Source organism: Lissotriton vulgaris, chromosome 4_1 (genome assembly GCF_964263255.1).
Source record: "Lissotriton vulgaris chromosome 4_1, aLisVul1.2, whole genome shotgun sequence".
NCBI lineage: Eukaryota > Metazoa > Chordata > Amphibia > Caudata > Salamandridae > Lissotriton > Lissotriton vulgaris.
The window spans coordinates 242,961,771-242,975,468 of record NC_141691.1 but is presented as its reverse complement, the minus strand read 5'-3'; the positions used below and the strand labels follow the sequence as shown (position 1 = coordinate 242,975,468).

The following is a 13,698-nucleotide window of genomic DNA, read 5'->3' as shown; positions in this document are numbered from 1 at the left end:
GAATCACGTCAAGTGCCAGGACAACGCATATCTGGAGTGATGGAGGAAAACAATACACCATCTGAGACACTATGAAGAATGACTCGGGCGTTAAAGGGTGATCTCAACTTGTGTCTTGGTCCTTGTCAACTATTCCATTTATGTTTATACTCCTGATATATAAAAGTCTTTGCAAGCTAAAGGAATTCAAGAACAATGGAGGAATAATGGTTAGGAGAGCAATAGAAGAAAACATGCATATTGGCTTTATAGAGACAGTGTTCCAGATACATTGTCATGTGAAAGAAGAACCATGGTAATATAATGGATAGCTGAGACCACGGGGCAGTCTGGTACATGGCACATGGGGAAGAAGGGAGATGAGACACTTTATTATAGACTTAAACCGGAGTTGTTGAATTGCTGATCCTTCTGAATCTGATTGTGATTGGACAAGTTTATGAATATAAACACATAATCTAGGATGCTTGGATTAACATTGAGATTGCTCACTACACGGTTCAATGTGGTCCCTAAATTAATCTAAATGAATAATGGTTGTAAGCAAAAAACCTGCGTTTACTTGTTAACCAATGGAAGTCCGGATGGAGATGGACATTTTAAAATGTATGATGAACTGAGGACTGAACGCTCAACCAGACCATTCCTCCTCTGTTTATAGTCTATATGTTTATCCTTGATTGGATGGGAACCATATGTCCCATGATGGCCTTACAGATTCTACTCCTACTTGAATAGTCCGCACCCAACTCACTCCAACACCAAAACTGTGTTGGAGTTATTGTGTAAACATTTTTTTACATGACTAATTATGCATCTCACTGACAAACCAGCATCTCCATAGTGTCATTGCATGTCAACGGATTGACGCATTATGTAAAGGAAAAAGTGCTAGCATTCCAGTGATCTAAGCACTCCGACATGGTGCTGTTACAATAACCCTGGGCTTAGTTCACGTAGTAGCACTACACATAGCTACGGGAACTGCACTTCGCACTACGTCAGCTACGCGAACTGCATACTGCATAGTGCACTGTGCAACATGCTGTTCGCACTGATTGCACAGTACCGGATGTTTGTCCGCACTGTGCAATCAATGCAAACCGCATTTTGCACAGTGCAAGCAGAAGTTTTGTGCAGCTGGAGTAGATTTCTACTCGACCGGCAGCTTTCTCAATGCTGACTGGTAGTTTCTCATCGCGAGCATACGAGACCACTCTCAATGAGAAACCTGACCTCCCCGCGTTGAGAATCTCGCCGGTAGGTTTATTTCAACTTGATGTTGCTGATTGCGAACGAGGAAAAAGTCTAGCCGGGATGTAATTTTGCTCGCTCGCGTTGCCAACTTCCCATTAAGGTCTGCAAGCAAGCAAAAAATGACCGCTGCACTAGGCTACGTGTGTTTGCACTGTGCTAAGTGCAGTTCGCGCAGTGCGAAGTAGCGCAAACTTCGCTAGCGTTTTGCTTCGCCCAGGGTTAGTTACAAGAGACCCAACTAACACCAAAAGAATGTGAAACTCTTAAACGAGACTGGACCAGGAAGGTAATCTATGCAACTAAAGGCCAGTGCACCTAAGTAAAACGCCAGCAGAATAGGATGGAATAAGTAGAGTAGCAATTTTGATTAAAAACAAAGGTTCTGACCAATAATTCTTCAGATCTGGTCATACCCTAGAGGACTCTGTCTTAGTTAAACGTCTCACACAGTGGACAGTGCTTAAATGTATTTATTTTATGGAACTTATAAAGCGCACTATCGCCTGACAGGCATCCTGGCGTTGAACAGCTCAACGAATGGGAGTTTGTACAGTGTGGCGATGACTAGAGTGTAGGAAATAGCCAGGTCTTAATGGCTTTTCTGAAAGGGAGTAGCTCCTGAATTTGTCTGATTTCACAGGGCAAACTATTCCAGAGCTTGGCCGCAGCCACCTCAAACATTCTACCTCCCATTCTGACTCTTCTAAATTTAGGTATCCTCACCAGTCTTGCCGAGGAAGAGCGAAGACTTCTAGAAGGAGTGTACCAGTCAAATTTTTTACGCAGGGATAGGGAACCGATCTCATGAAGAGCTTTAAAAACCAGACCGAGAGATTTAGATTGTACTGTCTGTCTCAAGGGAAGCCATTGGAGTGTTGCTAGGACTGCAGATGCCGAGGCTCTTCTAGGAAGACTCAGTACTAGTTTGTCAGCTACTGACTGGATTCTCTGCAGTCTATCCAGTACAAATTCCGGAGAGTTTAGCAGAAGGGCATTGCAGTAATCAACTGCTCAGGATCAACACGTGCACCCAAGGTTGATAAAGCAGAATTCTATGCACATATTCTAGTACCCTATTATTAATGCTACGATCTAAATCTAACCTAGTTGTTGGCCGAGACTGCCATGTAGTTGGATAGATCAGGTCCCATTGACCTACGAAGCTAGAAAGACAAATTATTCTTACAGTAACTCATCTCAGACTACACACACTTTCGGGACCTTGGAGACTAGTTGATGTGTACGCAGTAGTAGGTACTGCATAGATTATTTTTTACCTCGTATTGTGTAGACTTCTTGACAGATACTTTATATCAGTGTATCGGACCATGACTTAACCAGATTACAACTAGATGGAGAACTGAACAGTCGGCAGACTGATCAATGGCGATTGAACATGCACAGATATCCATTACCCGTTGACAAAAACGACTAAGCTCCTTCTTTACAAAACAGCAAAGGATCAGTCTGCTCACCACAAACTCTGGGCAGCAGGGTAAGCATATGTCCGCTCGCCATGATTAGGGAATGGCCCTCATCAAGCACAAACCCAAGGAAGTACAGACACAACTAGAACAATAGGGCAGTTTACACAAGTCTGTAATAATTTCCACAGCCTGCGACTCTGACAATACTGACTAGGAAAAAACAAGGAATTAAATGCATTGTACACATCCATAACTGAAAATGCTCACTCTAATTTAAAACCAAAAACATATGTACAAAGGGAGAAGGTGGACAACCACAACTAAAACAATTGGAAACTTCGAACTCAATCAAAGGCATAAAAGACAATGGAGGCAGATTGATCACTAGTTCAATAGACATTATAAATACATTATAACCATTCTATAGTGCTCTATGTAAATCTGAATGCAGAGATGATCGTCTGGGAGCATTCCAGAGGAAATCTGATCATGGGTTGGTATTTTAAGGCAGCTACAAGAAGGAGAAATCAGAGGAAGAACGGGGAAGACACTTCGCCCACCCCCCTTCCGAGGGCAGAGTACGCATTTAATTTGATAAGCTAAAAAAATTGAAGATAGGACCCCTCATTATATAAAATCGATGAAGAAGCCTTAGACAAGGCTACTATTTCACCAGAATTCAATAGAGCTAAAATAACAGTAATACTAAATTCTAATAAAGACCCACTCTTATGTAGTAGTTCCAGACCAAAAGAAATTGACAACATTTTTTGTGACTAGACCGGAAATGTCTGCAGTGATCCTCCTGTCACAGTTCTAATTCATATCGATTCAGTCACCATTTATGAACCTTATCGCAGTTAATGTGTCACGTATGTAATGCCAATGATGATTCAGTAGCTGTGTTCTTAAATGTGAAAAAATATTTGAATGATTGGAATTGAACTATTTAGTTGACATCTTAAGGAGTATGGGCCCGGGCACTGATTTTATAAGAAAAGTGCAATGGCTGTATACTGAGCCTGTGGCATTGGTAAGTTGCAGGTGGTTCCTCTCCTCGTTCTTTCGAACATCTAAAGGCATGAAACCGCAGTGACCGCTTTCCATATTGCTTTCATATCAGCACTGCATCAATTAGACAATAAAATGACCCGCATGGAATAATTCTTGCAGTGTCAGAGTAGAAGAAAATACTGTCCACAGATGATATAATAACGACTGTGAAATAAACCTAAGTTCCTCCATGGATGTTATTTATTTTCTCTTTCTCTGAATTTTCGGAGTACAGGATAAATTGGATATATGCAAAGCCCTGCCACTGACTGCATACTAATAAACAAGGGTCTGGAAAACATGTCGCACAATGTAGAACCACTGATATACACAATGATGAAAGCAATTGATAGATGGTCCAGATTCGTTTTAATTATGGGGCAATCATCTAATTATTCGCAAAGATGCCCTTAAAAATACCTACCACAATACTGAAAGCCTTGGAAAATTGCATAAAACTATGTTTGAGGTCAGACCGGATCAAGGATTAAAATAGAATGATTTCATGCCTCAGTGAAATCAGAAGGTCGGAAACTACCACATATAGAGATACTGGACTGTATCAACTATTACAACTGACATACTACCAACATATGCTAATGCGCCACTGTGGGCTCGTATCCAGTAAGTATTGGCCCCATCTACCGGTGTCTTGAATCGGGTATACATTCAAACAAATAAAAGTGAAAATAATGGGACTTTCCTTAGTCAAGCCCAAGCTCCTGCATAGCGCAGAGATCATACGCTTGTAAGAATAATCAGCAGACTACGTACTAGAGCTCAGATTTGTCATAACTGAAGCATATTGATTGAGCACAAATAACAATGGAACTGGGGTAGAGTAAAGGCATACATAGCAAACACATTTGCATATGGCTGGGTCTGAACTGGGTTGGCGAAGTGCGCTAAAGAACGATGATGGATTCATCCCAGATCTGTGACTGCTGGTGATTGTCAGAAAGGTTTCAGTGCCCCATCCATCATCTCTTTGTGTTTGTAAAGGAATCCATAACCTTAATGATTTAACCAAAGGGTTGAATACAAAACTTTAACAGAACTGCCATGAAATGAACTTACGGCAAACACAATGGTGGAGATTCCTGCAACTTCCACATTGCATAACACATTCATCGGGATGCTCACTGTCAGACTTGCCAGTATTGCCCATTGTAAAATACATACAGTAATGGGGTTTCTATAAGGGTATGGCATCCGGTTTATACAAAGTATTAATAGATCCGACATTTTTAACCCCCGAATCGCAAGACATGAAGAATTAATTGGACAACTTGATGTGTATGCTTGATAATGGTTTGAGGGAGGCAATACTAAAAAGGTAACTACTTCAAGTTATTGCATCAGTAGCACTAGTCTCTGCATAAACTTTACATAGCAAAAATTGCTGACTCACTGCACTGTTAGAGCTGCTGTCGTACCCCTTATATTTCCGAAGCTGTGCATCATTTTCATAATCCAACGCTTTTGCCCTCACTTCTCACACACTCCCAAGTTTTTCATTTTCAGGAAATAGGCAACTGTTACATCCGAGGCAGTTTGGCCTTTGTCAAGCTCTCTCCGTAATAGTAGTCTGCAATGGTGACACTTGTAGATCAGTCTACTCAGATGTTTTTAGGCCAGACATCTGGCAGCTCTCCATTTACCTTTGAGTAGCTCTCCTGTGTGCATCCCAGGCTACTAAATTAAAAGAATGTGCTTATACTAAAATTGAAAAGCGTGTATTCAAGAACAGTGTGTATTTTTTTTTAGAGCTAATTAGATGATGATTGGAGAAAAAAAAAATTGAATTTCCAAAATGTATTTAAAACTGATGCTAGATTGTTAAATCATATGGGCTTAGGGAAACCTGTTACTTATCTTGTTACCAGTAGCATTGCAGCTATGGCTGTTGTATTATCTACATAGAGACATTCCATATTGACAAGCCTTTTTCCCTAATGTTGGCAGCTAAACCTGATGCCCAATTGATCACTGCTGGTGATCTTGCATATGGTGGACAGAAATGGAATCTTGTCTGTGGTTACTATTACAGTACAGTAATATTAATAGCTCTTGATGATTTTCATTGAACAAAAGTAGCACTTATTTCTGAAAAGGTTGGAGACCCATTCTAAGCACTTTGTATCCTGTTACCTGATGTGTCTCACATACATGAAGGAAAAATAGGAAAAGAGAAGACCTTACATTATTGGATTAGTCATGAGCCATTAGCATTTGAGGTTAGCAGGCCAATCCAGAAGTGGATACCCTTGTGGAACATGCTCCTACCTCCAAAACAGAATACACAGGGATCTTGTTTTCTAGGACGTAGACTGAGAGTAAGCCTAACGTCTTATGTGTGAGCCACTTGAATCCCATGAATAAAATGTATTCTTACCCCTAGATATAAGGGTTAACAGAATTTGTTATGAAATTAACAAAAGCTAGGGACAAAGGTTTTAAGATTTTCGTGATCAAATGTTTTTTTCTCCAGAAATTATAACAATAGTTGAAAACATTCATGGTAACCTTGTTGGTTTGAGCTTTACTGTTAAGAATTTATTGTAATATGAACATATATTTTTTTCTTTTGGTATCTTAATATTATCTTAGGTTTGACCGTTAGACTCTTGTTCAAGACAGTATAGATCGGAGAACAGTTAACATCTTTAATAATTACCTCAACCTATTTTTAATGTACTGGTTCCTGGGACTCTAAGGATGGCAAGATCCAAACCCCATGAGATCAAAAAGTGGTTACAACGAAAACTAAAGACTACCAGGAATGAGTTCAGATTGGGAAAAGTTTGAGAGGGTGAAAGATAATGCATCCTGTCAAGAAATTCAAGGAGATCTGAAGAATGATTAAGCATGCCAAGATAGTAAATTATTAAGAATACTAATAACACCTGGGATTGTGAAATAATATTTTTCTGTACAAAAATGCTTAGTAAAATCTCAGATGGAGCGCTAACGGCTACATTTACATGGTGATTGGAAGGTTTTATGAAACCATCAGACAACACGGTCCTATGCACTATTGCATAATAATTACTTTACTTAACTAACATGTTTCTTGAAAGCTAAAATAGTATGCAGCTTGTAAATCTGTTACTTTGCAAGGGGTTAATTCATTTATCTGATGCTATGACCTAGAACCTTTAAAATCTTTGTGTATTACCCTCTCAATCTTAAAAAGTTTGTTTTTTAACATACATCTTCTTTATTTTTCAGCTTCCTTTGGAATGTCCAACAGAGACAGCTACTTTTACGCTGCTATTGTAGCTGTAGTTGCTGTTCATGTAGTACTTGCAATGTTTGTCTACGTAGCGTGGAATGAAGGCTCACGACAGTGGCGTGAAGGAAAACAGGATTAAAAATTAACTCTTGAATTCATACTTGGAAAATATTGCTGTAACAAGGACAAATGTGTGGACTGAAAACTATCCTGGCTTTATGAAGGGCACAATATGGTAGTCCTGTAAACTGAGAGGTAGCGCGATTCTTTTGAAAATAAGGTATCTGACTGTGATAATTTCACATCCATATATACAGTGACGTATATGCAACAATCTGGTTTTTCAAGCTTGTATATCAATTTACGATCTTTAGAAATAATCATTTACTATTAACACGTGCTTACAGTTACTCAGTGTTTAGAAACGCAGCATTTTTTTGTAATATAAATGCAGTTTTCCAGACACAGCGACAACGTAGAGATGCACACTGTTGCATGGATACAAATATTCTTGGGAAGGTTGACAAGCTTGTAAGTAAGACGTTTACGTCCAGCACTGGCTTTTCATATTCTTTTACTTTGACGTGTCAACTCCCTGGACAAAATTAGTACAGTGAAATTAAGTTGTCCTTAACTTTTTTATTTTTTGATGGTGTACAGTAATCATGTTGTGGGACCATCATTCGAAACATAAAATTGGAAACTGTTGTATTTAATGCTCATTGTCAAACTACATATAATGTTCTGTTTATTTTCCAAAGGGTAAATTCCTGCAATAAATATTGATCAGCTTTGGTGGGATTGTGACACATACCCCACCGCTTACTCCATCAAAGGACTTTTTGTTTCTGCTACAATTATAAAGATCTTGTAGAAAGGGTAATTGGGGGTGGGGGGTGGAAAAGGGGGATCATGTGTAAATATTTTTATATAGTTGCTTAAATGTAGCATGTTTTCGTGAGATTGTAAATTATGTGTTTAAAGAATCAGATCAAGCTTCTTACAAATTCATTGTTGGACGTTAAGTTGAAAATAAGCAATGAAATATAGCCAGTCAAACAGTTCAGTTTTGTTAACATGCCCTTTGTTATAATTGTTGTTTGAATATTTAGAAAATACATGATTGATTGAGCTCCCCACATTGTTACTCAAAGTACAGTAATGTGGTGAAATTAATGTAAAACCAATTGCGCATGAATAATTTTAGAGCTTCAAGCTTCATACTGTGCTGCAGTCTAGCACTTGTCAAACATGCTGGTGAGGCTGATTTATGAAATCAATATTGAACTCCAAATGATGGTATAGTCTAAACGTGTACTCCACAAGAAATTCACACAGGACGTGTTTGATGGACAGATTGTGTGGCTTTGCTGTTTTGTGCTCTTTTGTCTTTCATGGGTTCTTAGATCCACAACATATGTTTCATGAAACTCTCCTTTGAAGAAATGGTACCAAGTTAAATCAGTGCAAATTTCAAGTTTGTGTTCCCCTCTCGGACTGATCACACAATACCATTATTTTTTGCTCTTTTAAAATCCCTAGGTATCCTATTTTGATGGCCAACCTTTTATTTAAAAACACTATCCAAGAGTTTATTTTTCAACTGGGTATGAGTAACATTGTCAGCAGTGTTTCACAACTATGGAAACCGTTCTCTCATTTGAACTCTCTGTTTCATGTGGCACTTGAGCTAAAAATCAGCCCACCTTCTCACGCCAACCTCAATGTGAGTTGTTTGGCCACAAAATGATGCAAGTTCCACTGAAAAACGTGAGACGTAAAAGATAGTTCAGGGTAAGTCTTGCCTTCTCTTGAAACTCATAAAATCAATCCAAAGCTGCCCATGAAGATCTACAAGCAGAAGAATAAAAATATGTTTATCTTAGAAGCAAGCAACACAATTAGGTTATTTTTTGCAAATTGCATTTCCTCCCACTTTGGAAGAGTGCAAATCAATATGCACCAGTCATTGCCATGAAATACTCTAGAGGTTTGTGAGACTAATGAAATGTCAAAAGGTAACCGCAAGTATAGGTATTCATTTCTTTAGGTAGTGTGATTGACATTACAACTCTATTACCATCGCTGTTTATCTGAATGGGCATGTGTTTTGATTTCAGCAAGACAACACTGTGTTACATTACTTACAGGAATATGTTTAATGTCTAGTATTAGAGATGTTGTGCCTGGCTAATTGGATGCTGGAAAGTTTGTGTGAAATGTTTCCATCCAGTAATCAATTGAACAATATGTTTATTTTTAAGCTATTTTTAGTTGTAAAGACCCACCAGCAGGTCCCAATTGTTAAAACAAATTGTGGTTTTAATAAAGAAATATTTTGCTTTGGTTATTTGACGTCTTAAAGTTTTTTTTGTTTTTTAAATGTACTTTAATAATGTGTTCAATTGTTCACATGGAACTCATTTAACAGCATATATTAATGATTCAGAACAGTTACTGTAAAATGCGAATTCAAGAAGATCTATATACTTAGAAGGTTTCAGTCATCACAATTCTATTTACTGCACATTATTGACAAGAGGGGAAAAAACAAGGTGTGTAGAGTGAACCTCAAGTGAAATACCAGGAGCGAGTCTAAACGTGAAAATAGTGAACATGGTACAGGGTATATTGGTTACACAAGCAACCGTATAATGTATAATTTTGAACAGTGCAGCAGCACTATGTTTAAGTCACATAGTGCTATAATGATCAATAGTTCGTCTGCAGAGGTGTCAATGGCGTTTTGACCCTACAAGACAGACGATTCTAAAATTCTTAGACAGCTAGACAATCCTGACCACTATATGAAACTATCTGGAAACCCTCTTTCTAACATCAAATCTAAAATACTGAGGACCACTACACTTTGCTTTAATGAAGGCTTTCATACACAACCGGAATTTGAATATCCCAATACAAAATTGTGAAGGAAACTGGCCTAAGATACACCTTGCCTAAGATGCACAGAAGAAGGACCTTGACTAAGATACACAAAAGTGTTACCCAAGCCCCTAGCAGGCCCATTCGGTCAGGATGTGGGTCAGTATTAGAACCCATTGGGCAATATATACATATCTTTTTCAAAGACCTCATCCTCCTAAAAGGTATACATGTCAGAGGCAACACCTAAATGATAAACCTCATAGAAAGCTTTGATTTTTAGGTCGAGCGTGAGCAAGCGCTGCTCTGCGAAGAGCTGTGGTAGTTCAGTACAGACATAAGCTTTGCCCACTCACCAGCCCTTATTTTTCATTGGCTTGTGTGTTTGTCCTTTGTAAATGCGGTCTTAAGATTCATTATGAGGCTTGTTAGTCTCTCCTTAGTACAGCCATGTCGTCATTTGTATCCTCCTATGACTACTGGCCCCTTTACTTGGCTGTTATACAGGGCAGCTGGAGCCGGAGCCCGCCTCAGAACACGGACCAGATAAATCTGGAGTGTGTGGAGGGGCACACGTAACGTCATGCAGCTTTTCAAACATGGGGGGGGGTGTGGGGTCTAGAATCGTGCAACACAACATTGCTTGTTGCCTTCTACCCCCCTCCCGTTGTCGTGCCTTCTCCCCCCCCCCCCACCCTCACTTCCATTATCATTGCCTTCTTTTCAACTCCCCGCAGTCCCTCCCGTTGTCCGTGCCTTCTCCTCCCCGCTCGCTCTTTGTCCATGCATTCTCCCCGTCCCTGCTCTCCCTCCTACTGATGTCCGTGCCTTCTCCCCCCCGCCCTCCCTCCCATTGTCAGTGATGCCAAGTTGCCAACCGTTTGCAATGCAATAGGTATCGGGTAAGTTAGGGACCTATTACATTGCAAATGCTTGTTAAAATAGAGTGGTCTGCAAATGTCCTGTACGCATTGTGAATACAGAGCACACAGGCGCGTCACTTCAAGGTCTGCGCTATATATATATATATATATATATATATATATATATATATATATATATATTCACTGAAACAACCATAGGTTATAGACCATATATAGTTAGGGATTAGCATTTACAAAACCTTAATTTACTCGCACAAAACCATAGAAATTCGCATATATAGTTAGTTGCAATAACTATATATCGCGCACCCGCAATCCACTGCTGATGATGTCACATATTACATCATTCATGACATGGTCAGTGACATCACTGATGACATCACTGATGACATCTCATTTGACATTACTGATCACATCACTGATAATATCATTCATGTGATAATACGATGAACCTCTTCAGACTCTAATATAACCTTAGATACATTCAGTGTAAACAGACACTCACAGACTGTCACTCATCCATGGAGTTACTCATACACCTAGTCAGTCATGTAAAGAATCAATCACACCTCCATTTCTTCAACTATACAGTTATACACACCTTACATATTCAAACATATACTAACACATATTTACTCTCTTATACAATCCCTGATACAAGTTCACAATGATCCATACAGCCACTCACACATTCACTGGCTCTTATGCACAGTTATTTATATATGTCAACTCTCACATGTACTGTGTTTTACATATGTACTTACTTTGACATGTAGCACTGAGATATCCATTCACTCACCAATACACTCATGCACACAGTCAACCGCCCATACAGCTGTTTCCACATGCACTTTTAAACCCATACATCTAGTGAATCAACTGCTCACACATCTATGCACAGAGTCTCACACCTCCCAGCCACCCACACACACACTCAGTCTCCCATACAAATACTTGGGCAACCAATCAATAACCCATATAGTTACTCATATAGCTACTGATCAACACATGCAGCAGTTCATAGAACAACAGATATAATGATGCACAAATTAAGACAGTTTAGTCACTAACCCATGCACTCAGTGAGACTCATGTAATCACTCTCCCATACAGTCAGTCATGCACCTACTAAATGCTTCATCCAGACACTTATACATCCACTCATTCTTTAATATGTAAGACATATTTTAACTTTACAGAAACATACAGTCACTGGATAATGTCATCAGTGATGTCATCAGTGATGTCACTGGTCATGTCATGAATGATGTAATATGTGACATCATCAGCAGTGGATTGCGGGTGCGTGATATATAGTTATTGCAACTAACTATATATGCAAATTTCTATGGTTTTGTGCGAGTAAATTAAGGTTTTGTAAATGCTAATCCCTAACTATATATGGTCTATAACCTATGGTTTTTTCAGTGAATTTCAATGGTTTTTTTAATAGCAAATATCAAAAGCTGTAAAATTTATTCTTATTCTAATTCAAAAATATATTTTATATTTTTGTAATATTTTTTTTATTTATTTGTTAGCTTAATAAGGTTCCACGAACCGGTAAACGTTCCATTAGCGGAACCACCGCGGTAGAAAACGATATCGTGACGTATCGCGTAAGCGCGACTTATTGCGTTACCGCGTAATACGTCATATGACACGCCGCGTTAGCGCACCCGGAAGCGTTCTGGAACTCGAACCAAGGCGCGAAGCGCAGCTACTCGGAAGCGATCCGGGTCGCGTTACGGAACGCGTAACGTAAGCATAACAGGTCATGTGACTTGAAAATAACACTTTTTATTGGTTGATTTCATTTTTTATTTCTGAATGATGTAAAGCTAGGTCATGTGACCTTAAAATTACACTTTTCATTGGTTTAGAACATTTTATTTTTCCAAAATGATGAAAGCCCCCTCCTATTTTTCTCACTCTGACTTTCAACTTTGTGAGAGAAAGAACTATTATCATTATTGGAAGATGGCTTCAATTGTAGCTGCAGCTGGTGGACCCCCCCCACCACCACCACAACCTCCTAGGAAGGATGGACCACCTCCCCAGTTTATTCCCAACCCTGAAGAGGAGGAAGAAGAAGAACAAGATGTACTTCAAATAAAATTTTTGCCTGAAGAGCCCCGGAAATCACACCAAGGCCAATTTTATTTGGCAGTTTTTTTCATTTCCTGCAGGCCAAAAAAAGGTGAATGCACGTTATGTTACATGCCTGATATGTAAAGAACCTCTGTCTCGAGGCACGGATAAAAAGTATAGCTTTGGAAACTATACAATGCATCGCCACATGCAAAGGTGGCATCCTATAAATTATAGTATGGCGGAGGTGCGTAACCTAAGTGAAAATCCACCAACTCTTGTGGCCACCACCTCATCCCATGAAAGTTTTTCGGGACCAGAGGCGAGGGAGATGGTCCCCGCTATTCAAACTAATTTTAAACATATCAAGCTGGTGTGCATTTATTGTGGGGGTTTGCTTTGTCACGGCGAAATGAGCTTTCCATTAATGAACAGAGCATTTGAAAATCACAGGTGCTCAAAACGCCCCAGAAAGTGATTTTTTTTTGTTGCTCCTGTTGAGCCGTTTCTAATGCCCGTTTTTCGTTCTTCCCCCTGAAAAAAACACCAAAAATATAAAACCGTTCAAAAAATACAAAAAAGTATAAAAATGTTCAGAAAAATAATTAAAAAAATTAAAAACAAAAATAATAAAAAAAAAGTTCTTTTAAGAACTACCTTCCCTTTATGAAAAATTACTAGAATTCTAGAAGTCAATCATTCTTGTTTCCTTATAGTACACTCCCCAGACCGCTTTCCGGTACGCGTACCGGGCGCACCCCACGAAAAAAACCTTTTTTTTTTTTTTGCCCCGCGGGGCCCTTTTAAAGCCTCCACATCAAACCTAGGGGGTCAGGGAGAATCTACTATGCCCCCTTATGGTCATTTG

At 39.2% G+C, this 13,698-nt stretch overlaps 1 protein-coding gene across 1 annotated transcript in view; it reads left to right on the top strand.

Moving 5' to 3' along the window:
- The window catches only part of VMA21 (vacuolar ATPase assembly factor VMA21), a 77,555-nt gene extending 68,233 nt beyond the window's left edge, over positions 1-9,322 (top strand). Inside the window, exon 3 of the mRNA XM_086918583.1 lies at positions 6,969-9,322. Within this exon, the coding sequence (XP_086774709.1) occupies positions 6,969-7,111 (143 nt within the window). The 3' untranslated portion in view covers positions 7,112-9,322. The remainder of the gene's footprint in view (positions 1-6,968) is intronic.
- The last annotated feature ends 4,376 nt before the right edge of the window (positions 9,323-13,698 follow it).